The sequence below is a fragment of the Sus scrofa genome, chromosome 2, assembly GCF_000003025.6.
Source record: "Sus scrofa isolate TJ Tabasco breed Duroc chromosome 2, Sscrofa11.1, whole genome shotgun sequence".
Classification (NCBI taxonomy): domain Eukaryota; kingdom Metazoa; phylum Chordata; class Mammalia; order Artiodactyla; family Suidae; genus Sus; species Sus scrofa.
In genome coordinates, this window is record NC_010444.4 from 74,674,391 (window position 1) to 74,699,710 (window position 25,320).

General features: G+C 58.4%; 3 protein-coding genes across 7 annotated transcripts; 2 read left to right on the top strand and 1 right to left on the bottom strand.

The window, feature by feature from the left end:
• Window positions 1,900-4,252, top strand: LOC110259362 (vegetative cell wall protein gp1-like). The gene is made up of 2 exons (XM_021084088.1): window positions 1,900-3,863; window positions 4,161-4,252. Exons 1-2 carry the CDS (start codon window positions 2,977-2,979, stop codon window positions 4,231-4,233), a joined length of 960 nt encoding a protein of 319 aa, XP_020939747.1. The 5' UTR covers window positions 1,900-2,976; the 3' UTR covers window positions 4,234-4,252.
• Window positions 3,903-24,957, top strand: ZBTB7A (zinc finger and BTB domain containing 7A). 5 transcript variants are annotated; one of them, XM_003354008.4, is made up of 3 exons: window positions 3,903-4,322; window positions 14,264-15,546; window positions 19,918-20,437. In XM_003354008.4, the coding sequence occupies exons 2-3, from the start codon at window positions 14,279-14,281 to the stop codon at window positions 20,417-20,419; spliced, it is 1,770 nt and encodes a 589-aa protein (XP_003354056.1). In that variant the 5' UTR covers window positions 3,903-4,322; window positions 14,264-14,278; the 3' UTR covers window positions 20,420-20,437. The 5 variants fall into 5 exon arrangements, with proteins under 5 accessions (XP_003354056.1, XP_020939744.1, XP_020939745.1 ...); XM_021084085.1 differs by lacking the exon at window positions 3,903-4,322 and adding an exon at window positions 5,293-5,578 and having other exon boundaries at window positions 19,918-21,543; XM_021084086.1 differs by lacking the exon at window positions 3,903-4,322 and adding an exon at window positions 5,655-10,634.
• On the bottom strand, window positions 4,747-10,029 carry LOC110259661 (basic proline-rich protein-like). Its single transcript, XM_021085143.1, has 4 exons — window positions 10,000-10,029; window positions 5,278-5,750; window positions 4,923-5,162; window positions 4,747-4,816 (listed from the first exon to the last, which is right to left on the bottom strand). The coding sequence occupies exons 1-4, from the start codon at window positions 10,027-10,029 to the stop codon at window positions 4,747-4,749; spliced, it is 813 nt and encodes a 270-aa protein (XP_020940802.1).

The following is a 25,320-nucleotide window of genomic DNA, read 5'->3' on the forward strand; positions in this document are numbered from 1 at the left end:
ATCATATGGTTACTCTCTGTTTCACCATTTGAGAGACTGCCAAACTATTTTCCACAGCAGCTGTAACATTTTGCACTCCCTTCAACTACGTATGCGGGTTCCAGTTTCTCCCCATCCTCATCAACACTTGTTATGATCTGTCTTTTTGATTCTAGCCATCCTAGTAGGCGTGAAGTGGTGTCTCCTTGTGGTTTTGATTTGCATTTCCCTGATGACTAATGATGTTGGGCAACTTTTCATGAGCTTGATTGGTCATTTATATATCTTTCTTTGAGAAATGTCTATTCAAGTTATTTGCCCATTTTAAAAAATTAGTAATGTTTTTATTGTTGAGTTCAAGATTTCTTTATATATATACTGGGTAGTGGACCCTTATCAGATCTATGATTTGCAACTCTTTTCTCCTATTCTGTGGGTTTTTCTTTCACTTTCTCAATGGTATATTTTGAAGCACGAGTTAAGGAATGTGTTACTTTAGAAGCTTTTTTAAAATGTTATTATAAGTAATGCATGCATGTTACAAAATTCAAAAGATCAGAGAGTAGATAGTGAAAAGAAGCTCTCTCACTCTGCTCACCCTTCTCCTTATTTGCCCACCCCCGAAGCAGTCCCTCTTGGAGTTCCCTGGTGGCCTAGTAGTTAAGGACTTAGCATTGTCACTGCTGTGGCTCGAGTCACTACTGTGGCAAGGGTTCAATCCCTGGCCTGGGAACTTCGGCATGCCATGAGCATCCCCCCCAGCTACCCCAAATGTTATATAACTTTGTAGCCTGGCCAACTTAATTCAAATTCAAGTCACCTCACTGGATTGCTATATATCTTTTGCAAGTTTCCTACCCTCTCTGGGTCTCTGTGTCTTCATCATGTGCATCAGGGACAATAACCCCTGCGACACAGATAGACTAAAATAACACACAAAGGTGGAACTCAGAAATGAGAGCTGGTGCTACTACTCACCCTAAAACAAATCCATTTGAAGACAAGGGCCAAGTATTCATCAATTTTTATATTGTTTTATTGCTAAGATGGAGCTGGTCCTGATACATTCCAAAAACACTTTAGCCAGGCATTTGGTGGGGGGAGGGGGGAGGCGGGGGTCAGCCAATGAGGAAAAAATGCTTGAGTGTGTGTAAATTTTTCACCTTTGGAAATGAATAATAATGACAGCAATACCAACATAATCATATCCATGTGCTGTTTAAGTATGTTACATGTATCATTTTATCTCTCCTTTGTCACAACCCTAGGAGGTCTCTACCATTATTCTTTCCAGAGGACTCTAAGGATCAGAGAAATTAAGTAATCTGCCCAATGTCACACAGTAATTTAATCTTTTTTTTTTTTTTTTTTTTTTTTTTTGCTATTTCTTGGGCCGCTCCCGCAGCATATGGAGATTCCCAGGCTAGGGGTCGAATCGGAGCTGCAGCCACCGGCATACACCAGAGCCACAGCAACTCAGGATCCGAGCCACGTCTGCAACCTACACCACAGCTCACGGCAACACCGGATCATTAACCCACTGAGCAAGGGCAGGGACCGAACCCGCAACCTCATGGTTCCTAGTCGGATTCGTTAACCACTGCGCCACAACGGGAACTCCTATTAAGTCTTAAAATAGTATCTACTTGAGAGTTCCTGTTGTGGCTCAGTGGGTTAAGAACCAGCATAGTATCCATGAGGATGTGGGTTCAATCCTTGGCCTCACTCAGTGGGTAAAGGATCTGGTATTGCCACAACCTCCGGCATAGGTCACAGATGCGGCTGGGATCCGATGTTGCTGTGGCTGTGGTGTAGGCTGGCAGCTGCAGCTCAGATATGACCACTAGCCCCCCTGCCCCAGGAACATCCATATGCCACAGGTGCCACCATAAAAAAAAAAAAATTATCTACCTGGGTTTCTTGGGGGGTGGGGAGGAGAGGGTTGGGGTAGGGACAGAGGAATAGGGGTCAGGACAAAGCTTTGCTCCCTTCTCTCTCTTTTCATTGCAGGAGCAGGACTGGGCATAGGGTTGGGGTATGCAATCCTGGCATTTCCTGAAGGACCCACCTTCAGCCCCTCCGGCAGGGTCTAGAGCCAGGTGAAGCTGGATTTGACATCCTTGCTCACTGTCCCTCCCTTGGCCTCAGTTTCCTCAAATGTAAGATGGAAATTATATAACCCTTGTTTTTTCCTGGGGCCTGATAAGGATTAGATTCAATGCTAATCTTATATATGAATTCCCTGCCCCTTCTGAGTCAGGTTATCTGCGGCAGAGAAGGGTGCCAGAAATCTGAGGCTGGGTGGTACAGGGGGGACACTGAGTCACCCCTGCTCTGGTTGAATGGGTGGACATTGGGGGGATGGCAAGTAAGACTGCTTAGGATGAAGGCCTGAACTTCAGTTATCTCCAGTACCCAATAACTATCCTGGGACCTGCAAATTGTGTTTCTGCTTGGCCCTTCTTGTCCCAAGGCTGATGGCAGGGTGGTTTAAGGAAGGAAGAGGACTTATATCCCAGGCAGGGTCGTTAGAGCAAAGTCCCTGGGTTCCGCCCTCACTCTGGACCCAAGTGGCCCCTCCCTCAGTCCTTTTCCATCTACCCTGGGGGGTTGGTTTCAGGCTGCAAGTCCTGGGGCTGTCACTTCCCTTCTGGGGGCCTCCCGGGTTTCCCCTTGAAGCCAAATTACTATTACAAAAGCCAATCCAACCCGTTTGGGAGTTGAAAGGCACTTTTAATACGTGTGTGAAGAGGCAATGAAGTGCAGGAAAGCTTTGAAGTCACAGAAGGACAGACGGGGTACATTTCACCCACGGCAGTGGAAGTTTCCTGCCTGTAAGGTAATGGTGGTAAAAATGATAATAACAATAAATAATGATCATGATAATGGCATTAGATGTTAGAATGGAGGTAAACAGGACCCCGGACAGAGCCAGCCACTCGAGAAGCGCTCAGCAAACGACGCCGAAGCAGGTGCCAGCCTTCTCCGACCGAGGGAATGCAGACAGGGAAACTGAGGCTCAGAGATCCCCAGGGGGCTGATTGCACCAGAGAGCCCTCCCCCAGCGCCTACTGTGTGCAGCGGGCAGTTGGCCGGGGCGGGTCAGGCAGTTCTCACTGCTCGTCCCCTCTTCCCCCTCCCCCGTCCCCCGCCGGACCTCTCCCACGACCGGGGAGGAAGTGGGAGAAATGGACAGGGAAAAAAAGTTGGGCTGAGCCAACGCCTCCCCACTCCCCACCTTCGCCCCTCCCAAGCCATGCAGACCCTTGCGGGAACGAACCGCGGGACCTAAGCGTCCGGTGCCGGGTCTCCGTCCCGCCCAGTGGCCCGCAGTTGGGTGGGGGAACTCGGAAAGCCGGGAAAACAACAGCCCAGCCCGCCCCTAGCCAACCCCTTCCCCCGCTACGCCCCTGGCGCAGCGGGCAGAGGCGACTCCTTTACATAATCGCAGGCGGGCAGGTTGGCTGTTTCATTTACAGACCCGGGAGCCCAGCGGACCCGAGCCGTCAACCCAAAGCCCGCCCCCAGGTCCCTTCCGCAGCTGGACAAACTGAGGCCCGGGGAGGGCCGGCGTCCGGCCCGCAGTCTCCACCCCTCGCCCCCCACCCACCCCCAGCAGCCCGGGCAGCCGCGACCCACGCCCGCGTCGGTCCTCGCAGTGCGCATAGCCCTCCCCGCCCCCGCTGCCATCCTGCCACGCCCCAGGCGTCGGGGGCAAAGCCCGCGCCCCCCCCCGCACCCGCCTCTGCGTGGAGGCTGGGGGCCTGTTTATCTGGAGTCCCCCACCCCCTCCACCCGGGGGGCCCGCTCCCCCCGCGCCCCGGGGAGCTCTGGGGACAGATAAGCTGGCAGGCTGGCACGGCGCCGCGCAGCGGGGCGGAGAGGTCAGAAGAGGGGGGGCGCGCCGGGGGCGGGCTGGACCCCCCCTCAACTTGACAAAACCTAATAACAGCCCGGTTTCTCCGGCGCAGCGGGCGAAGCCCCACGGGAGGGCAGAGACGTGGCAAGAGGGGACCTGCCGAGCCTGTTCTGGCCTCTGAGGCCGGGGTGGGGGGGCGGGCTGGGCGTGGGGGGGGCCGGCGGCTGCGGCACCTTTAAGACAAGGGAGGACCCCTCTTGCCCTCGGAGAAACCAGGAAGGGAGTCGCGAGCATCATACGGGGCTTTGGCTGTACTGTACAGTTACTGTAGGGGCAGTGACGCCGCCGCCGGAGCGAGGGAGCGAAGAGGGGAGAGCCAGCGAGGGGAGAGCTAGACGCGGACCCCAGAGGCGAGCGGCCGAGGAGCCCAGTCCCAACTCCGGGCCCCGGCCCCGCGCGCCCCGGCCCGGCCCGGCCCCGCGAGGTAAGTCAGCGCACGGCGCGGCCCCCAGCATGGGGTGCAGGGTGGGGAAGGGCTGGGGTCTCTGCGCCCACCTTTGCCCTCGCCAGAAGGGGCGATCCCGGGAGCCAGGGACGTTCCGCAAGTTTCAGAGGAGGGGGTGGCTGGCAGCTGCCGGGAGGCTGGAGGCGCCCTGGATCCCGAGCGCGGGGAGGGGGCGCCGCCAGGGAAGGGGTATTAGGGGCGAAGTGCATAGGCTTGTGCGCCGGCCGCCCCCCCCCGACCCCCCTGGTGCATGGTTTTTTCGGGGCTCCCAGGAGCGCGAGGAGAGGGGGAGGGGAAGCGGGGCTGCATTGAGGGTGGGGGGAGCCGGCGTGGGGAGATAGGGGGGCGCGTCGCGTGCTAAGTTTGCAGCTGGGTACTGGGGGCGCTCTCGCCCCCCGGGGGCCTATTCGGTGCTGCGTGCATACGTTGGAGTTGGCCAGGATTGAGCTCCATGGGGGATGGGGGGGAGGGGGCTGAAAAAACAGGGAGGGGGGCTTTGCAAAGGAGGGGGAAGGGGTGGGGTGTCCGGGTGGGCGGGCGCGGCCGCTGGGGCCTCTGGGCGTCGTAGTCCCCCCGCGCTTGCAGCTGGCAGGTGGCAGGCTGCTCGGACTACAAGTCCCAGGGTGCGCCGCGCCGCCGTCCCGCCGCGGCCCGCGGGTAGGGGCGGTGCGGAGGAGGGGCGGTGAGTGGCGGGCTAGCGAGCCAATGAGCGCGGGCTGATCGCGCGGCGCGGCCCGGAGGCGGGGCCTGCCGGCCCGGAGGCGGGGCCTGGAGCCGGGCTCCCCTTGCCGGGGGCCGGTGGCGGTCCCCGGCTTCCGGCTGCGCGGCCCGCGGGCCGTCCCCCTCCCCGCCCCGGGGCCCCTCCCCGCCTTGGTTGTGTAACCGTCCCCAGCCCCCCTCCCCTCAGCCCCCCGTCCCGGGGGGGGTCACCCACCCCGCGCTCCCTGGGGAGGGCGGCGGCCCAGGCGGCCGCGCGGTGCAGGGGAGTCCGGGGATGAGCGGCCTAGTGCAGACTGGGCCCGGGCGTGGGGGAGGCGGGCGGGCGGACCCAGATCCGGGGTAATTTGCATCGCCCTCCCCCCAGCCCGGGTGGGGATTGGCCGCCGGCGGCGGGGGGTGGCGCGGGGCCAGGCTCACTGCCGCCTCCCGGCCCCTCGGAGGGAGCCAGCCCAGCCGCAGCCGCCGCCACCGCCGCCGCCGGGGCCGGGCCCCCTCGCCGCTGCCCCGGGAAGGAGGTAGGAGCCCCCCGCGCGGGCTGCGCGGTGGGGGCCCGCGGGCCGGAGCGGGGGCCGCGCGCTGCGGCCGGGGCGGGGGAGGGGGCCGCTTCCTGCCCCCGCCCGGGCCTGACTCAGCCCTGGGTGGGGGGACTGGCCTGGCCCCTTGCCCTGCCCGCGCGGCCGCCTGGCCCTGGCCTCCAGGGAGGGGACAGAAAGCACCCCTCACCCCTGCCCGCGCCCCCAGAGCGCGTGACCCTGTCTCCTCTGGCCCGGACCCCCCTCCTTCCCCTTGACGCCACCACCACGTGCGAACCCTGAGCCCAGGCAGAGGAGGGGGTGAACTGGTGGGATCCAGCCACCTCCTTCTCCCTCCCTCCCTCCGTCCCCAGCCGAGGAACGGGCCCCCTCCCCCAGCTCCGGGCCTGAGAACCGGGCAGGGGCCGGAGCTGAGGGCTGGGGCTGGTGCACTCTCTTGCCCAGGCCTTTGCGGGTCCTGGGAGGCACTGCCCTCGCTGGCTGGCCGGCCGGCTGGCTGGCTGGCTGGCTGGCTGGTGAGGGAGTCCGGTGGACCGCAGCAGGAGACTGCTGTCCATCCAGGCCCAGGCACCCAGTGGGCGCCCACTAAATGTTTGGGGAATGCAGCCAGCAGTTGGTGGGGTGGCAGGGAGAGGTAGGCAACTCCTCTCTCCCCCTAGCCAGGGGGCGGAAGTGAGAGAGGTGTTGGTGCCCCTCCACCGGGTGTGCCCACCTGGCTCACCCATGGGTGGCAGGCTTCGTTTGCTACCCCCCCTCCCTGCCAGCTGCCTCCCAGATCAGGGCCGTAGCAGGCCTGGCTGGAGAGGGCGTCCAGGATTCCATGTCAGGCCCCCCCCTCAACCGGGCCAGGGCGTAACCCAGAGTGTGCCGCTCCCACACTGGGGGGGCCCTCCCTTGGACCAACCGATCACTTCCTATTGGCAGTGCTGGGCTTGGGAGAGGTCTGGGGAGTCCACACTGGGCCCTGCTGCTTCCTCCCAGGCCCCCAAGACTCCAGGCAGGGGGCATTCTCCCCTGAGGGCCACCCCCAGTGGGGCCCTTAGAGCACACCAGGCCTGGCACTTATCGTCTGGGCTCGGGGCTCTGTTTACTGCCAGCCATCGCTGTGGAGACGGGAGCCTAGGGGAGAAGGGGGGGCAGGAGCTAGTGACTGGAAGAGCGAAGCCCTGGGATCCGCATGCCTAATGAAGGAAAGAGGAGCCAACGGGGACACTGAAATTTTAATTCGTGGGTCACTTTGGGGGGGGGTATTTATTATTCAGTTCTGATTGGCTGCGTGGTGGCCAGTCAGCACCCTGGCCTGGGCGGGGAGCCACGCAACTCTCAGCAGAGGCCCTTAGCAGCGGGTGGCTATAGGCTGATGCACCCTTTTCTCTGTGTGGGAGACTGAGGCCTGCCAGAGCTCAACCTTCATCCAGTGAGGAAGGTTCCTGAGACAGCAGCCAGTCTTTGTGTTGGCTTTTTTCCTTCTTTTTGCTCCTTGGAACCTTCTGATCCATAGCTGGTTGGGCTGGTGGCAGTCCCCAATGCTATATGAGGAAACTGAGGCCAGGAGGGGAGGTCAGACACAAGTATGGGGCCTCAGGGGCTTAGAGCAAGCCTCTGAGCAGTGCCATATGGGGCAAGGGCAACTGAGGCCTGGGGGAAGCAGAGAGCAGCCCAAGGTCAGCCAGCCAGTGCTGGATCTGACCCTTGGGGTCCTGCCTCCCAGCTCAGGACGTGTCCAGAGTCCTTTCTGTCACACCTGGGGGGTACCTGCCCACCTGTCTTCCAGAGGGCCTGGAGGTTTGATGGCAGGCACCTGTCAGCCAAATGGAGCCTTTGCCTGAGGAGAGCAGTAAGGCTCAGAGAGGGCCAGCAAAGTGTCCAAGGTCACACAGCAGGAGACTCCGTCTCCCTGCCTCCCAGTCTTCTGAGGCAGGCCCTTCCCATCCCATCTGAGCTGCAGCCCCGCCCCTCGGCACCTTGGCCCCTGGAGACCAGCAGGGCTCTGGGTTTTTACAACCCATTATTTCCGAGGAGACCCAGGTCACCTCATAGAGCCCAGACTCAGGGCCAGTCCTGCTGAAACAGAACTGGCCTAGGCGGGGGTCCACTGGGGTTTTAAATGCTGGCTCACTTGCTCTGTGACCTTGGACAAGCCCAGTGGCCTCTCGGAGGCAAATATTCCCCTCTGTAAAATGAGGTTGTTGAAGGGTTCCTCCAAATGCTTATGGCTCCAACTGTTTCCTTTCCTTTTCTCCCTCGTGGAGGAAGAGCCTGGGTCAGCTCAGGGCACAGCAGGGATTCTGCTGGAGTGTGTCTCTGAGACACACACTCGGCACCTTCCACCTGTCACCTTGTGCTCCAGGCACCTGATAGACCATAAACCGCCTTGCAACAGCCCTGGGCGGTGGAGACCAGAGGAACAGGCTTGGGTGGGGGCCAGTGTGGTCCAATCTCAGCCCGGACCTCACCTCCACCTGGGGTCCACCTAGAGCGGTCACTTCCCCTCTGTCAACCTCAGTTTTGCCGTCAGTACAACGGGGAGATTACCTTTAGCCCAAAAGTGTTGTCCTGAGGATTTACTCAGTGATTCCTCAGGAATGTTTGTTGAGTGACTGCTGTGTGGTGTCAGGGCCCCGGGGAGCCCCTCCTGCATCTCTCTTCTGATGTCCTAAGTTCACAGATGTCAGCTGGTCTCTAACCCTGTCCTAGCTCCCTGTGTGACCTCAGGCAAACCTCTCTCTTTTCTGAGAGGAAAAAAAGTAAAAGGCAGTGCTCCCCCCCAGGGGGTGTGAGAATCAGCTGTCCTCTGCCCCAGGGCCCCCAGGGTGGGGGGGATTTAGTCCCCTGCTGGTATTTGGGGGCAGTGCAGAGGGGGAGGGGTGTGTGGAGCCCTCGGAGGACTAGTTAGGCAAGATGGAGCCGAATGGTTTGTGTTCGAATCCAGCTCTGCTGAGTGATCCTGGGTAAGTCACTTGCCCTCTCTGAGCCTGTTTCCTGACGTGCAAAGTGAGACAGTGATTACAGACCTTGCCTCCCAGAGCAATGAGGATCTATGGTTAGATGATGAAGACCAGCCCCCATCCCCCACCAAACCCCATTGAGGAGCAGCCCCTGCTCTTGGGGCCTGAGTCCTGAGTTTGGAGCACCAAAGCACGGAAGGTGCCCTGTGGAGAACCTGGCCAAAGGACCAGCCCCTCCATCTGTCCCCCCAGCAGGCTGTGGACGGCCACTCAGTGGAAGCGTCCCCACCCACGCCTTTCTGGTTTGACTGGAAAACAAGGCTCCGTCCCACCTCCCATCAGGATGTGTTTGATGGGAGGGAACTGGCTGGATTTGTAGGCACAGGACCCTGGGGCCACAATAGGCTAAGCGCCCCTTTGTCTGGGGCTTCCAGGCTGTGCCCTCCACCTGTTCCGGCTCTGGGTCAGGGTGCGGGTGGTGCAGGTCCCTCCAGGTGACAAGCCTGCCTCAGAGGGAGGAAAGGAGCAGTCGGGGTAGAGAGGGGTAGGGCTCATCGAGGTCACCCAGGCCTCTCCTGGGCATCTTGGATAAGCAGATGCAGCCTGAGCTGAGGGTGGGGTAGACACCGGTGGGATTCTGTGAAGCCTGGCTTTGGTTACCCTCGGTGATGGGAAGCTCAGTCCTTCCACCTCCACTGAGAATGGCTCTGTCTTTGCAGAGCTTCCTCTTGGAACCTGATCTTGGTGTCAGGGCTGTAACTTCCTGGCCCATGACAGCACTCAGAGCGTGGGAACAGGGTGGGCCTCAGCCCTACCCATTGGTTGGGGGTCAGATGCGATCCCCATGACCTTCCTAATCCCCACCCCCCACCAGCCTCGACACACATACTTCCCACTGGGCCTGCAGCCTTCCTGCCTCTGGCCCTTTAAGGCCCGGGCAGGAAGCCCCTCCCCATTTAGGGCAATAAATGGACACATAAAATGGCCGAGGGCCTGTTTGCCAATGTCTGGCCCGGAGGAAGGCTTGTGAGGACAGGCGGGCAGGGGGCAGACTGGCAGCTGGCAGCCAGCAGTCACCCTGAGCCGTTGGTGCCCCCCACCCCCTAATCAGGACACTGCATTCCTGTCCCATTAAACCCGGGGCCGGGGACTGGGCCAGGCAGGGATTGGCACCAGGTCAGGGCGGGGTAACCCGTCAGGACCAACCTTGCAACACAAGCTGCCAGGCTGGGAGGGGGCGGGGGCGGCTGGGCGCTGGCCTGGCAGCTGCACCTGGGTGCCAGACTTGCTGTGTGACCTTGGGCCAGCCACCCACCCTCTCTGGGCCTGGTTTTCCCCTCTAGATGATGGCTCAGCTTCCTTCTGGGGCCCACCACACACTTCCTTGGCACATAGTCGGGGGTGGGGGGCGAATTCATGGAATAATGTTCAAAAATGAAGCTCAAAGCCACCTACCCACAAGGGGATGGTGGTAAACGGCTTCATTGGGGTTTGGGGCACTGTCACTGGCGCATAGTAGGTTCCAGGCCAAAATTCGCTGATGGATGAAGGTGGGATTCTTTGCCACTGTCCCAAGGAAAATAAGGCACAGAGGGTGCTGTTTCTTGGCCCAAGGTCACCCAGCTTGGAAGTGGAGGAGCCAGGATACGGCCCCAGGCTGCTGTTCATAGCATGTAGTAGTGGGTGTTGGAGGTCCCTTATTTAATTTCCTTTAATTCTCTTTCTGAGTGGGTGGTGGTGGGGGGCCTTAACCCCCATTAAACTGCCCTTGTCAATGGACACTCCTCCAGGAAGGCGGCAGGTGGCAATTACCTACCAACTCCCTGCTGGTCACCCCCCTTCTTAGGAGTGTGGGTGGGAGGAGGAGGCCTGGCCTCAACTCTCACCTTGCTCCTGACCTTGGGGAGTCTCTAGCCTCATTCCCCAGCCCCTCCCATGCGCCCACCTCCAGGCCTCTGCCCCTGCTCCTCCCCATGCCAGAGACACCCTTCCTCCAACCCTGGAGTCCTTTCTGGGTGACCCCTGCTGCTCCCTGGACCAGGTCAGGATGCTTCTGACCTCACCTTGCATCCCCAGTAATAGATGCTCAGGTGAGAGCATCTGAGTCTCAGCCTGGCTGCTGGTCTGCTGTGTGACCTTGCCCAGGTCTCATCACCTCTCTGAGCCTCTCCTCATCTCTAAAGTGGAGGGCTTTATAATGGGGATGAAATAAAGGTGCCCGGTTCATTCTTGAAAGTTCCAAGGCTCAGAGGAGGCCTCTAGGAGAGCTGTAAACAGGCCTGGGTCCTGCTGCCTTGGAAAGAAGGTGCAGCAAGTGACCCTAGGTTAGATTGGAGGTGGGACTGGCACCTGGTACGGGGAGTGCCTGCCAGGTGGGCGGGGCTGGGTGTGGGCTCTCTAGAGCACATAGCTCTTTGGTCTTTGGTTCCTCCTGTTTGCTGCACCCCTACTGTGTGCTGCCCAGGGAGTGTTGGGCGTGGGGGCCTGGGAGCAGCCCAGAGGGAAGAGGGTGCCCCACCTCCAGCCCAGGAGGAGCCTGCCGAGGCCTGCCCCTCGGCCCGGCCGCCGAGTCAGCACCGAAGGGCCCCGGAAATCCCATGGAGGCGAGTGTGGGGGTGGAGCTGTGATGAAAGACGGGCCTTGGGTGGGTGTGGGCCTGAGCTCAGGGGACCCTGGCCGTTGAGGGTGGGGACTGGCCAGCATGGGGGTGGGGCTTCCTGGAGGAGAGAAGTTTCGTTGGTTCATCATTACCGAGGAAACCGTCCTATGTGGGGGTACCTACTAGGTGTCAGGTGCTAACAGGGCCTCTAGAGGGAGGGAGCCACAGCTTCTCCCGGCAAGAAGATGCCGTGGTGTACAGCGGATGCTCCGTAATCGGTGCTTTTTACCGCTGGTCCCTTACCTGATTGCCCTCTCCCACCTTACAGGGTCTTCTGCCCCTTTTTTAGAGGGAGGGCCCCAAGAAGCCCAGGCGAGGGCAGTGGCCCAAGTTGTGGCAGGCAGGTGGCATGTGTTCCTGGAGAAAGGGCTGGGTCAGGTATCTGCGGGACCAGTTTAGTTTTCAGGGTGAGGGAAGAGGCTGTGGCTTGCTGAGAGGTGTAGGGGAAGGGTCGGGGGACCACCACCTCTTGCCTCTCTCAGCTCCTGGGTCAGCCTTGCTGGCTGCCTTTGGCCTGGATTCTAGCTGTCTCTGGGCCTTGATGTTCTCATCTGTAAATAGGGGCGATGCTACTTTCATAGGGGCTCTCCTTGGCTAACATCTCCCCAGGCCCTACCCTTTTGGGGAGCATCTCAGATGATTCTCTGGGGAAATAGAGGCCTCAGCTGGGAGAGGACAGGGATGCCAGACCCTCAAACCCAAGGTCTGCCTCCACTCAACAGATCCGTGCATGTGGCCCAGCTCCTCCAGCTGGTGAAGACCCAGGCCCAGGCCAGGTTCAAGGCTGGAGCTTGCTCCTTCCCAGCCCAGTGGCTTCCAGCAGACTATAGCCTGGGCAGCTTCACGCTTGAAGTAGGGCTGTGTCAGTGCCTGGCCTGGTGGGCTCAGTGTCTATAGGAAGGCAGGGGTAGAGTGGCCATAGGGAGGGCCGAGTTACCTGAATGTGCAGGTCCCAGCCTAGAGGCCCCAGGAGACACTTGAGGGGACACTGGCAAGCAGGGCCGGGGTGGCCATCTTGGCCCAGATCAGAGGGGGCGTGAGGAGGGGCTGAGGCCGGTCTGATCCGGAGTCCCATCTGCCCACTCGCTCCCTGGGGCCTGGGGCCAGACAGCAGATGGTGGCAGGGGGTGGAAGCCACCATAGGGGGCTCTGCCAGGGCTTCCCGTGGCCAAGCCTCAGATGGGGTCTCGCCCCGCCCCGCTCCCAGCAGCTAGATCTGAGCCTCCCCCCTCCACTGCCACTCACCACGGGCTGGCGGAACAGGGTGGGGGGGGGGTGCAGAGCAGCTGGTGCGGTTGGGTCGGCGGGAAAGAGGGCGGGCCATGGAGAGAGGCGTCCCGGGAAGTGTACTGGCCGCCTGTGCGCCACACAAAGGCCTCTGTGTCGGCCTGGAGGCCTGGACCCCACTGCCAGGGCGGCCCTGGGTCGGCAGAGTCCTGCCCTGGCCTTGGGGCTGGCGGGACCAACCCCGGCTCCCTTGCCCGGCCAGCTGCCTGAATCCCGGTAGAGACACAGCAGGAGGGATCTGGGTTGGAGCTGAGCTGGGGGTCTTGGGGTCCTTAGGAGGCTGAGGAAGGCCTGATTAGGGCCCTCTCCCCAGAGACATTCAAGGACTCCGGCCTAAAAGCAGGCTGGCTGGGCCTGGAGGAATGTGGGTTGTGTTGAGTGGCTTGGGGCAGCCGGGGGCTCCCCGGAGAGGGTGGAGGGGTGGGGACAGGAGCCAGAGGGTTGCACAAGCGCCCGAGTGGGTGGATGAGTCACAGCCCAGGGGAAGGCGGAAAAAAGAAGGCGGGGGAGAGGGGTGGGACAGACATTACCCCCCTGGCCCTGCCTTTCTAAAGGCCCATTTGACAGATGGGGAGACTGAGGCCCAGAGGGTAGCAGGGCTTTATCCCAAGCTGAACAGTGCAGACATGGTGGCCAAAAGTTGGAGACGGGCTGGACAGGAAAGGAGTGAGCAGGAGCCCCCCTGGCCCCCACTCCTTGAGAGGGGCCAGCTCAGGTGGGCAAGGAAGAGCTCAGGCAGTGGCCTGATTTCCCCCCATTACTCACTGCTAGAAGTGAGCCATGTCCTAGGGGCTCCACAGGGCAGGAAGGGGTTTGTCCTGCAGAGTCCCCGCCCTGCCTCGCCCCACCAGGGCACGCCCATGGCCCCCATGACCCTGGCCAGGTCCCTGGCTTTTGGCCTCACCCCTTCCTGCTGACTCAGAGCCCCCAAGAGAACTGGGCCCGACCAGGCGGCAGGAGGGAAGTCAGGGAAGCCAAGGGGCCAGGCATGGATGGACAGCCATGCCAGTTAGACATTGGCTCTTGGGTCAGATCCCCTGGGTTCAAGTTGAGGTGTAGCCATGGGCCCTTGGGACTCCCTAAGCCTCGTTTTCTCATCTCTGCAGTGGAGATGGTGTTGCCTATAGGACTGCTGAGCACTCGGCTATGACAGCGCACAGTGGATGCTTTATGTCACCATCATGGCCTCCTAGAGAGGGTGTGGGCAGAGCCTGTGTTCAGGTTCACTAAGACAATTCATGTCAGGCATTTATTGAGCACCTTTTCTGTGCTGCCAACCACTTCAAATTGCCCCTCGGACAGGCCCTCCCTTCAAGGGAAAGGGGAAGGGTGCTGGTCTTCATCTCCGAAGCACCCAGTTGGGTTTTGCCAATGTAATCTCAGTTGATAATGTAGAACCAGGAGTTCCCACTGTGGTGCAATGGGATCTGCGGCATCTTTGGAGTGCTGGGACACAGGTTCAGTCCCTGGCCTGGCACAGTGGGTTAAGGATCCAATGCTGCCACAGCTGTGGTGTAGGTCACAAGTGCACTCAGATCTGATCCCTGGCCATACCACCCAAAAGAGGGGGGAAAAAAGATTGCAGAACCAGACGTTGAGCGTGGCCATGTAGGCAAAATCCATGAGGGCTGTGAGCACCTTGGTGCAGAGCTGGGGACACTGAGGCTGCAGGGGCCGGGAGGGTTGGTAGGCACCACTTTCTGAGGGTCTCATGCCCCAGCCAGCTGGCCCTCCCCCACCCTTATGACCATACCTTCCTTCTTGGCACTGCAGGTCTCGGTGCAGAAGATGGCCGGCGGCGTGGACGGCCCCATCGGGATTCCGTTCCCCGACCACAGCAGTGACATCCTCAGCGGACTCAACGAGCAGCGGACACAGGGCCTGCTGTGCGACGTGGTGATCCTGGTGGAGGGCCGTGAGTTCCCCACGCACCGCTCAGTGCTGGCTGCCTGCAGCCAGTACTTCAAGAAGCTGTTCACGTCGGGTGCCGTGGTGGACCAGCAGAACGTATACGAGATCGACTTCGTCAGTGCCGAGGCGCTCACGGCCCTCATGGATTTCGCCTACACAGCTACGCTCACCGTCAGCACGGCCAATGTGGGTGACATCCTCAGCGCTGCCCGCCTACTCGAGATCCCCGCAGTGAGCCACGTCTGTGCCGACCTCCTTGACCGGCAGATCCTGGCGGCCGATGCAGGTGCCGATGCCGGGCAGTTGGACCTGGTAGATCAAATTGATCAACGAAACCTCCTTCGCGCCAAGGAGTACCTTGAGTTCTTCCAGAGCAACCCCATGAACAGCCTGCCTGCTGCTGCTGCCGCCGCTGCCGCCACATTCCCATGGTCCGCCTTTGGCGCATCCGATGATGACCTGGATGCCACCAAGGAGGCCGTGGCTGCTGCCGTGGCTGCTGTGGCCGCTGGCGACTGTAACGGCTTGGACTTCTATGGGCCTGGCCCCCCGGCCGAGCGGCCCTCGGCAGGGGATGGGGATGAGGGTGACAGCAACCCAGGTCTGTGGCCAGAGCGGGACGAGGACGCCCCTGCTGGGGGACTCTTCCCGCCCCCTGTGGCCCCACCATCCACTGCCACGCAAAATGGTCACTACGGCCGGGGCGGGGAGGAGGAGGCAGCCTCGCTGTCGGAGGCGGCTCCTGAGCCGGGCGATTCTCCGGGCTTCCTGTCGGGAGCAGCTGAGGGCGAGGACGGGGATGGGGCCGACGCGGACGGGCTGGCAGCCAGCACGCTGCTACAGCAGATGATGTCGTCAGTGGGCCGGGCAGGGGCCGCTACGGCAGGGGACAGCGATGAGGAGTCGAGGGCAGATGACAAGGGAGTCGTGGACTACTACCTGAAGTACTTCAGCAGCGCCCACGACGGCGACGTCTACCCGGCCTGGTCCCAGAAAGTGGAGAAGAAGATCCGGGCCAAGGCCTTCCAGAAGTGCCCCATCTGCGAGAAGGTCATCCAGGGCGCTGGCAAGCTACCGAGGCACATCCGGACCCACACAGGAGAGAAGCCCTACGAGTGTAACATCTGCAAGGTCCGATTCACCAGGTGAGCTGGCGCCACCATGGCGGAGGGTGGTGGGGTGTATGTGGGAGGTCTTCTTTGGGGCCCCTTGTCCAAACTGCAGCCACATGTGGACCCCCCCGGCCCGTCACACACATGCGCATGCTCACATGCTCCCTCTGCATGGAAAAACATCACTGTCTTGCCCTGTAAAGGCACATTCTCCGTCGGGGCACCCCTCCACCCCACCCCCTGTGCGCCTGTACAGAGAGCCTGTGGGTTGGGGTGTGCTTAGGCCCTAAGCACGGTGACCACGTGCTGAACCCCACAAGGCCGGAAGTAAGAGCCCAAGAAGTTGCTCTTCTTCTTTTTCCCTGGTGTGGTTCTTACCCCGACTGGAGAATTTTGGCCTTGGAAGAGGGCAACATCCCCGCTGGGAGCAGGGAGCTCTGGTTGCTGTGTCACTTTTTAAGTCTTCCATGAGCCTGGGGAACTTGCTTCATTCAGCCGACGTTCATGGAGTAGGCGCCTGCTGGATGCCAGGCCCTGTTCTAGAAGTGGAGAGACAAGCCAAAATCCCCACGGGGACGATGGAGCATGTGCAAGAGCAAACCGCAGAACTGATAACACTAGTTGGTGGAAAGTGCTAGGGAGGAAAAGACCAGAGAACAGGTTTGGGGGCAGCTGTGGGTGCTGCCTTAAACAGGGAGGTTTTCCCTGAGGACTGAGACCTGAAGGAGGAGGGGAGGAAGCTGTAGGGAGAGGGAAGTGCAGAAGGAACAGTCAATGCAAAGGCCCTGAGGCCAGTTCAGCTTAAGGGATCTTCATGACCAGTGGAGGGAAAAGGGCACAGGAGCCACTGGGCCTGGTCTCTGGACAGGAGGAGTTTGCGGCCAGGCTGGGGCGAATGTGCTATTTGGTCTTAAGGGTCCAGAGGTGGCTAGCTGGCCCTTGTGGACCAGCCCAGTGGGGGAGGAGGGCTGGCGTGCAGGGGCCTGGCCAGGCTGGGTGACTCAGCATCACCCCCTACCCCCACCCGCCCTGGGGTTCCCCCAGCCACGCCCACTCAGGCTGAAGAAAGAGGCCATTGTCCCAGCTCCCCGGCCCCGCCCCATGGGGATAGGATCTGGGGGCTGACCCCCAGCCCAGTACCCCCAGCCCCCTCTCCATCAGGCCAGGAGAGGAGGGTGTGGCTGGGACTCCAGGGCCCGGGAGTGCCAGGCAGGGGCAAAGGGCACCAGCTAGGAGGCAGGCAGTCTAGTCGGTGGCCTGGCTCCCACTTTGGTGAGATTAGGGTGCCAGTGGTCCTGAGGGCCTCCCTATTCCTCCAGATGGGGGGCCTGGAGGAGCAGCTTGGTGGAAGCCTAGCAAGCCAAAGTCTAGAGAACTCTCTGCCCCACCTAACATGGAGCTGATCGTGTTTGCAAGTCAGGGAAACTGAGGTATAGAGAGGGGTGCTGGGCCTCTTCCTCCCACGCACCCACCTTCCTCCCACGCACCCACCTGGCTCCTCTCTGCCCCCAACCCCAGTCCCCAGCCCCCACCCCTCCCTCCAGGCCTGGGAGCCCAGGGGCCCCTCTGAGTCACACTGGAGAGTTGAGTAAGCGGGGCCTGTGGCAGCCGGGGCTATAATTACCCAGGCCGGGGCTTGAGGTGATGAAACTGGGGCTGTCTCCACCCCCACCCCACCTTGGCGCAGCCCCTAACCCTCTGTGCACTCAGGGCAAGTCACTTCCCCTCTCCGAGCCTCCAAGCCCCAGCTGGAGAACTCTGTACAGTACTCTTTGTACAGAACTCTCTGACCAACCCCAGAATCTGAGCAGGGCAACTGGGAGACCATGTTAGCGGGCCCTGAGAGAGGCAGAGGGAGAGGAAGCTCCTGGCGGTTGCCATCCCTTGCTGGTAACAGCCCCAGATTATCCAGAGAGTGATGAGTTCATCATGGCCCAAGTTCTGTTGGTGCATATGAGAATAAAAGGCCAGAAAAGTAGGCAAGAGTCTGGTTGCAAAATTCAGGTCTTGAGCCTCAGGAGAATGAGAAGCCATGAAAGGTTAGGGCGAGTAGGGGCACCAACTCTGTGGCTAGTGGTGCCAGAGGAAGGGACTTGGGGCTAAAAGAGCATGGGGAGACAGGGTGGTTCAGGTCTTTGTCTGGAGATTGGGAAAGGCTTCATGGAGGAGGAGGGACATTTCAGCTGAGGCTTTGAAGGATGAGCAGGAGTTTGTTAGTCCTAGTCCTGAAGGAGCTTTCAATCTGGTGGGTATCAGAAGGGAGAGACCCAGAGTGGCTCAGGGGAGCACAAGAGGCTGCAGCAAGTTGCAGGTCAAATGCTAGCTAGAGTTTTGGAGACCCAGGTCTCTGTTCCTGCCCTGTGGATTCTAGGCAGGAAACCACCCCCATCAGTAGGGGCCAGCACAGTGCAATAGAAATCTCATGTGAGCTACCTCAGTAATTTTACATTTTCTGGCAAGCATATTTTTTAAAACTAAAAGGAACAGGTGAGGAGTTCCCTGGTGGCTCAGCAGGTTAAGGATATGGTATTGTCACTGCTGTGGCACAGGTTCGATCCCTGGCCTGGGAACTTCTGCATGCCCCAGGTGTGTCCAAAAAAAATTTTTTTTAAAAAGGAACGGGAATTCCCACCACGGCACAAGGCATTAAGAATCCAACTGCAGCAGCTCAAGTTGCTGCTGGGGTTCGGGTTCAATTCCCAGCCTGGCACAGTGGGTTAAAAGGATCTGGCATTGCCACAGCTGTGGCGTAGGTCGAAGCTGTGGTTCAGATTCAATAAACAGCCTGGGAACTTCCATATGCCAGTGCAATCATAAATTTTTTTAAAAAATAAAGGAACAGGAGTTCCCGTCATGGCGCAGTGGTTAACGAATCCGACTAGGAACCATGAGGTTGTGGGTTCGATCCCTGCCCTTGCTCAGTGGGTTAACGATCTGGCGTTGCCATGAGCTATGGTGTAGATTTCAGACGCGGCTCGGATCCTGCGTTGCTATGGCTCTGGCGTAGGCTGGCAGCTACAGCTCCGATTAGACCCCTAGCCTGGGAACCTCCATATGCCGCGGGAGTGGCCCAAGAAATGGAAAAAGACAAAAAAAAAAAAAAAAAAAAGAATAAAAAATAAAGGAACAGGTGAAAGTGATTTTATTCATATTTTGCCTGATCCATTAATTAGCTCCATTTCAACATGTGATCAGCATGCACAATTATAAACGAGTTATTTTACATTACATCGAGCAAATGAAGTCTTCAGTATCTGAGGTGTCTTTTGCATCTCACTTTGGACCAGCCACATTTCAGGGGCTCAGGGAGACAGCAGCACCTGAGCCAAAGTCACCCCAGGACCGATATGGTGACCAGTTTTGTGAGCCTAAGGCCCCAGGCTGAGCCAGGTCCATGCTGTCCCCTGCCGGTTAAGATGGGCAGGTAGAGACCCTAGAATCACACCCAGTCCCTCTCTCAGGGCCCATGGTCCAGTCAGGGAGACAGACAAGAAACAAGGTTCTGGCATGAGGGGCAGAGAAGCCTTCTCTGAGGAAGTCATGATTGGGCCAAAATTCAATTCTGAAGTTGTGAATTGCTCCAGGTAGCAGGAATAGCAAGTGCAAAAGCCCTGAGGTAGGCTCGTGCTTTTTGGCATGTTGGGGTGACAGCCAGGAAGCCAGTGTGAGGCAGAGGTGAAGGGAGATTGGGCAGGAACTGGGGGGAGGGGTGGTTCTTGGGGTGGGGACTTGGTTACTACTATGACCAACTGCCCTGGCTTTTTGGTGACTGAGGTATTTCCCAGGACACAGGACTTGGAATGCCAAAACCAGGACAGCTTTACCACTCTGTTACCAAACACTTTGGCATCCTACCTTGTTCTTTGTAGCATTTTCAGCACCTGGAACAGGGTCTGGTACTTAGCAGGTGCTCATTAAATGCCTGTGGTGTGAAAGCATGCACCTGCCACTGGGCAGAGCCCCATGGGAATGGGGGCCTGTTATCTTCCTCCTATGATGAGAAAAAGGGTTAAGAGGAGTTTCTTGGTGGCCTAGAGGCTAAGGATTGAGTATTGTTGCTGCTGTGGCACAGATTTAAACTCTGGCTGGGAGCTTCTGCATGCCTCAGATATGGCCAAAAAAAAAAGAAAAAAGGAAAGGGATTCAGAGAGGTTCAGCCATTTTCCCAAGGCCATACAGCCAGCGAGCTCCAAGGCTCTTCCCAGACTTTCTGAGGTCTTTGGTGCTGTGTTCAGATCAGGGAACTGCACTCCTTAGCCCGTTTTGTGGGGGCCACCCCCCTGCTGCAGCCCACCTTTCTGCCAGGGCCCAGGTTTCCTGTGCAAAACCAGCGAGGGCGGGGGTGGGGTGCCATTCCGGGTGGGGGCCTGGCCTGGCGCCCACTGACCCTGAGCCCATCCACAGGCAGGACAAGCTCAAGGTGCATATGAGGAAGCACACAGGCGAGAAGCCGTACCTGTGCCAGCAGTGCGGGGCGGCCTTCGCTCACAACTATGACCTGAAGAACCACATGCGCGTGCACACCGGCCTGCGCCCCTACCAATGCGACAGCTGCTGCAAGACCTTCGTGCGCTCCGACCACCTGCACAGACACCTCAAGAAGGACGGCTGCAACGGCGTGCCCTCGCGCCGCGGCCGCAAGCCCCGCGTGCGGGGTGCGGGGCTTGGGGGTCCCGACCCCGCCCCCACTCCTGGGGCCCCCGCCCCACCCGGCGCCCCCGCCCCGCCCGGCTCACCAGACGCACGGCGCAACGGCCAGGAGAAGCACTTTAAGGACGAGGACGAGGACGAGGACGAGGCCAGCCCCGATGGCCTGGGCAGGTTGAATGTAGCGGGCGCCGCAGGGGGAGGCGACGGGGGCGCCGGGGCCACCGCCGATGGCAGCTTGGCGGCCGGACTCGCCTGAAAAACCAAAAAGAGAAAACAGAAACCCAAGAGAGAGAGAGAGAGAGAATCACCCACCACCCCCAAAAAAACACAAAAAAAGAAAATCTATCTATATACAGATATCTATATCTATATATATATATATATACAGATATATATATATGAAGCGTCACAGAATCTAGGGTAGTGCTTTTCTCAGATTTTTCTCCTTCATGATGTTCTCTCCCTCCACGGGACCCTCGCCCCACCTCAACCCCTGGCCCACTTGCCCCCAACCCCAGCGATGGCTTTCAGGGCTCTGCTTGAGGTTTTTGTGGGACACAAGGATTCGGAGCTCCCCGGGCGCCCTCAGCTGGGCGTTTTGGGTCCCATCCCAGGCCCAGTCAGGGCCCCAGGCCCTGCAGGGGTGAGGGGGGCTGCGGGGGGCCGGGGACTGGGGTGGGCTTTTCTTTTTCTCCCTTTGCTGGTTTCTAGAGTCTTTGAGACAAGACCTTAAATGATTTCTGTCCGCTGTGAGTGGACGTTAAAATGGCCCCATCCCCACCCCCACCCTCCTTCCTCAGGGCACTTCCTAAGTGGGGGTCTCCCCCTCCATCTCCCTGACAGCCCCCCCACCACCTCCTGATCCTGCCTGTGGTCCCCTATATCTCCTGGCCACTGCGATACAAATCTATTTATTTTCAGGCGTGGAGAAAGGGGAGAAGATGGGGAAGGGGGGGTGCCAGAGCTCGAGTGCCATGGCCCTTGCTGCCTTCCTTCATGGCACTTACGACTCGGCGGGACCCATGGGCCACCGCTCAGGGCACCCCTACCACCTGCATCTTCATCCCCTGACCCAGGCCCCCCAGACCCCACGAGACGTTTGGAGATTCGAAACTTTGTCTTCACCCTCTCCCCTACCCCTAGCCCTCTCCCAATTTTTTAAAGCACTTTTTAGATTTTTTTTTCTTTTCCTCCTTAAAAACAAAATTTATATATAGATATATATATATATAAAATATACTTTTCCTCAGAGGAGCAGGTGACAGTGTGGGGTGAAAGAGCCAAGGGCAGAGGGAACCCAGGGTCTCATGGTGGCAGGGATGTGGGGAGCGAGAGTGTCCAGAAGTTCCAGTGTCACAAAAGCAATAAAAACAAGATTTTACAAAATGAAAGGAAAAACAAAAACAAAACAAAACAAAAAAATCACAAGACAACCAACCACAAATAGAAGTCTTGGCACTTTGTAACAGAACGGGTACTACACTTTATCTTAATTCTTAATTTAAGAACATGTTTACAAGTTGCAACCAACTTCTATGAAAAGTCAAAAAGACAAAAAAAAAAAAAAAAAAAAAGCGAGCGAGAGAGAGAGAGCGAGCGAGCGAGCGAGAGAGAGAGCAAACAAATTCCTAAAAGTCGATTTATTTTTGTACAAAATAATAAAAAAAGAAACCCACCACAGACGTAGAATCCACTTCTGTTCCCCAAGGTGAGAAGGGGGTCAGGAAAGCATGGGCCAGGGCGAGGCCTTCTGAGGTATTTGTGCTTTACCATGGGGGCTTGCCTTGCAGGCAGGACTGTGGGGTTTTTGTGTTTCTGCCGTGTCCCCCGCAACCCCCCTCATTCTGTCCCTTTTTGGGTTCTGATTTGGAGACGTCTCATCACCTGCTAGCCATACAGTGGCCACCCATGTCCGCTGGGACCCTCCTTACCGACTCCCCAGCTCAGGGTTGGGTCCAAGAGAGGGCTGGCCTTCCAACCAGCCAGAGCAATCCTATCCCCCTGTCCTTGTCCCCCACCCTCGCTGTCCCCCACCCTCCAACATGGCTGCCCTTCCTGTGGCCACTGAGGAGCTGCCATCTTGGTTATGCCACCCCCGTTGAGGTGGGCAACAGGGGGCCCCACCTCCAGGGCCTTACACCCCCTCTCCCCCGGGCACCCCTCTTTTTACTCAAAGGCACTGACTGTAATCTGGGGGCTGGCACTTGCTTCCCCCCAGCCTCTGGCTCCCCAAAGGCCCGGTGTTCACCGAGCCACAGGCCACGGACAGGGGCCAGGGCTGGGGAGACCGTGTTGCCAGAGGCCAGGGCACCCTCCCCACCCCTTCCCTGTCGCATATGCAACCCTAGTGTGAAATCCTGTAAATAGACGCTCTGCTGAGCTGAGACCCTTCCTCATCAAAGCCTGAGGTGCAGGGGTGTTTTTGCTCTCCACCTCTAGCCCCTGGCCCATCACCCCATGTCCCTTTGTTCTGTGACAAACCCTATCTTTTTCTTGTTTTTAAAGGGAAGCTTTTTAAGAAGGCAACTTTCATCATTGTTTCTACAGGATAGTTTCTGTTTTTTCTGCTCCCCAGCTCCTGAGCCTGTCAGCCCCCCAAATGTCTCAGGACCCCCCCCCTCCTGAGGGGGGTGGCAGGGGAGCCCAAGGCCGGGTGGCCCTGTCCACACCCCAGCATCATGGGGCGAGCTCTTTCAGAGAACACCTGTGGAGGCCGAGCAGAGAGCTCAAGTGCCCAGGCCAGCGACCCCCCCACCCACCCCAGCTCCCAGAGAGGTTCCCTGAGGGGACAGTCCTCTCCCCACTACCCACACACCCCCTCGCAATAAAACCAACTGAAAAATCACAGCTGTCATCCTGGCCAGAGGGGACAACTGGACTTGGGGGGTCGAGGCCTCTGGGACTACGGCGGGGGTAAGGGCTGAACCCCGCCAAGCACATTTTAACACAAACCTCCTCGGGAATTGCACTAAACCCCTGCCCCTAGCTCTGCGCTCAGCTTCTGCCAGCCCTGCCCACCCACTCCGCCTTAACCCCTCTCCTGCTGCCCGTCCCCAGGGGCCACAGCATCTGCATGGGCCCAGAGCCGGGACCCCCGCCCTTCCAGCCCAGCCCCCCTCCAACTCCGCGCAATCACATACTGTATATAGACGTGGATCAATTTTATTTTTATTCTTTAAATTAAGGTCGTGATAAAGTGTTGCCAAAGATACTGCTGAATTCTCGCGTTTCAGGAAACAAACAAACAAAAAAAATATTTGAGGGGGAACGTGCTGACTGGTCAGAAAGGACACAGCAAAAAGGTTTTTTGTTTGGTTGTTTGGGGTTTTTTTTGTGGTTTCTTTTTTGGGGTGGTTTTTTTTTTTAACTGCCTGGTACAAAAAAAAAAAAAAGAAAAAAGAAAAGCAGCGAAATTGTTATTTCCATCATCTTGGTGAAACTGCGTGGATGTGTGTGTGCACGTGTGTTCGAGAGTGAGGTCCAGGCAGGGGGGCTTCAGGTGGGGGCTCCGGGGGGCGCCCCAGGGTGAGGGTGGGGGCCGTGGGCCTGGCGGGATGGTGGGGTCGGAGCCCTCACCTGGCGCAGTCACCAGCCCACAGGACCCAGGAGAGAGAGATTTGCACCCTTGCTGCTGCTCCCTGCCTAGCCCCCCACCTTGATCCCCACCCTGCCTTTTGAGATTAAGAGAAAAAAAAGGCAAAAAAAAAAAAAAAAAAAAAAAAAAAAAAAAAAACCTTAAAAACCAGTGAATGTAAATTGCCAGACCAGGCCCAGCCTGGCATGGGTGTGGGCCTGGGCCTGTGCCCAGTGGAGCTCCCCTGGGCCATACCAAAGTCTGCCCCCCCGAGGGCGGCTCGCCCAGGAGACCCCTCGTGGCTGTCCCATCTAGTCAGCCTGTTTGTACTTGGCTATCCCTTTGCTTGCTTCCAAGGGGGAGAGGTCTTGGGTAGGAGGGGGAGGGGTTCCCCAGCCCCTTCCAGGGTCTTCTGGGGAGTCTTTGCACTACTGAGACCCATCGGCCTCCACAGCTATGGCTGAATGGCCTTGTCGCAGGTGATAGAATGGAGGCAGGGGCCCTCCAGGACCAAGGCAGTCCAGGCATCTGGGATTGTAGGAGGCGAGACCAAGAGAGTGAAAAGAAAAGCAGGAGGAAAAAAAAGTAAAAATCAACAAAAAAAAGCAAAAATCCTATTTTTTGAGAAAGAAAGATATTTATATTTGCAGTTTTATTTTAAAAAGTTATTTAAGCTGAGGAAGCAGCCTTCCTGGAGGGGGGATATTATTGGCTGGCGCAGGACGGGTCAGGGCCTGGGGGCTCAGGCACCCCAGGAGCCATAACCTCAGAGTAAGACTAGCTCGCACTAAATATATAGATTTACATTGGGGGGCGGGGCAGGAGATGGAGGGGGCTGGGGAGACCCCCATCCCAAGGCTAGGGCTGCCTGCAGGCTGCGGCCAGGGGTCCTGATGCCCAGGGTCCCCCCTGCCCCACCCGCCCAGGCCCAGACATGAGGTGCCTTGGACTTTGGGGGGCCAGGTCTGGTGGAGGGGGGTGGGGTGGCGCCCACGGGGGCACAGAGCACAGAGCAGACATTCCATAGACTGTATTTGAGAGTCTTTATAAAGTGTGGGAGATTAAAAAAAAAATCAATTGATAAAAATGCACTTTTGGGGGGTGGGGAGGGAGAAGCTTTAAAAATAATAATAAAAAAAAGACAAAAGGTGATGAAAAACCAGACAAAAAAATTCATTTTTCTTGTACATAAAAAAACCACTAAACGCAGCCTGTTACGACCGCTGCTGCCTCATTTGCCTGATTTTGATGTTCTTTGTGTTTTGTTGCGGGGGCGGCTGGGGACCAGGGATGGAGGGTTGGAGGGGGGTCCCTTTTCTGTGAGCTGGGCCCCTTGTCCACACCACTTGGGGGCCTCCCTACTCAGGTTCCAGGAAGAGGGCCTCAAATTCAGCATGACCCTTCCCACCAGGCCTGGGAGGCAGGGGCTTGAATGCAGTGGGGTGGGCGTCACCAGCAGTGCCAGGCCTGGGTCCCCTACAGAGGAAATGACCCCTACACTTGAGGGCACAGACAGGTGGCACCAGGAAGAGGTCTGAGGGATGGAGTGGATGAGGGCATGGTGAGCAGGGAGAACCTGCTGG

Bases quoted from the DNA above. Each gene is read 5' to 3' on its own strand.
- LOC110259362 (XM_021084088.1), top strand. From the start codon at position 2,977: ATGCAGACAGGGAAACTGAGGCTCAGAGATCCCCAGGGGGCTGATTGC. The intron at 3,864-4,160 runs GTCAGAAGAGGG...TGTACTGTACAG, and splicing joins CCGCGCAGCGGGGCGGAGAG to TTACTGTAGGGGCAGTGACG.
- LOC110259661 (XM_021085143.1), bottom strand. From the start codon at position 10,029: ATGAAGCCGTTTACCACCATCCCCTTGTGG. The intron at 5,751-9,999 runs GTAGGTGGCTTT...CCTGGAGGCCAG, and splicing joins TTACCACCATCCCCTTGTGG to GGCCAGGCGGCCGCGCGGGC. The intron at 5,163-5,277 runs GTGGGTGACCCC...CGGGCCGCGCAG, and splicing joins CCCTCCCCAGGGAGCGCGGG to CCGGAAGCCGGGGACCGCCA.
- ZBTB7A (XM_005661340.3), top strand. The intron at 15,547-19,917 runs GTGAGCTGGCGC...GCCCATCCACAG, and splicing joins TGCAAGGTCCGATTCACCAG to GCAGGACAAGCTCAAGGTGC.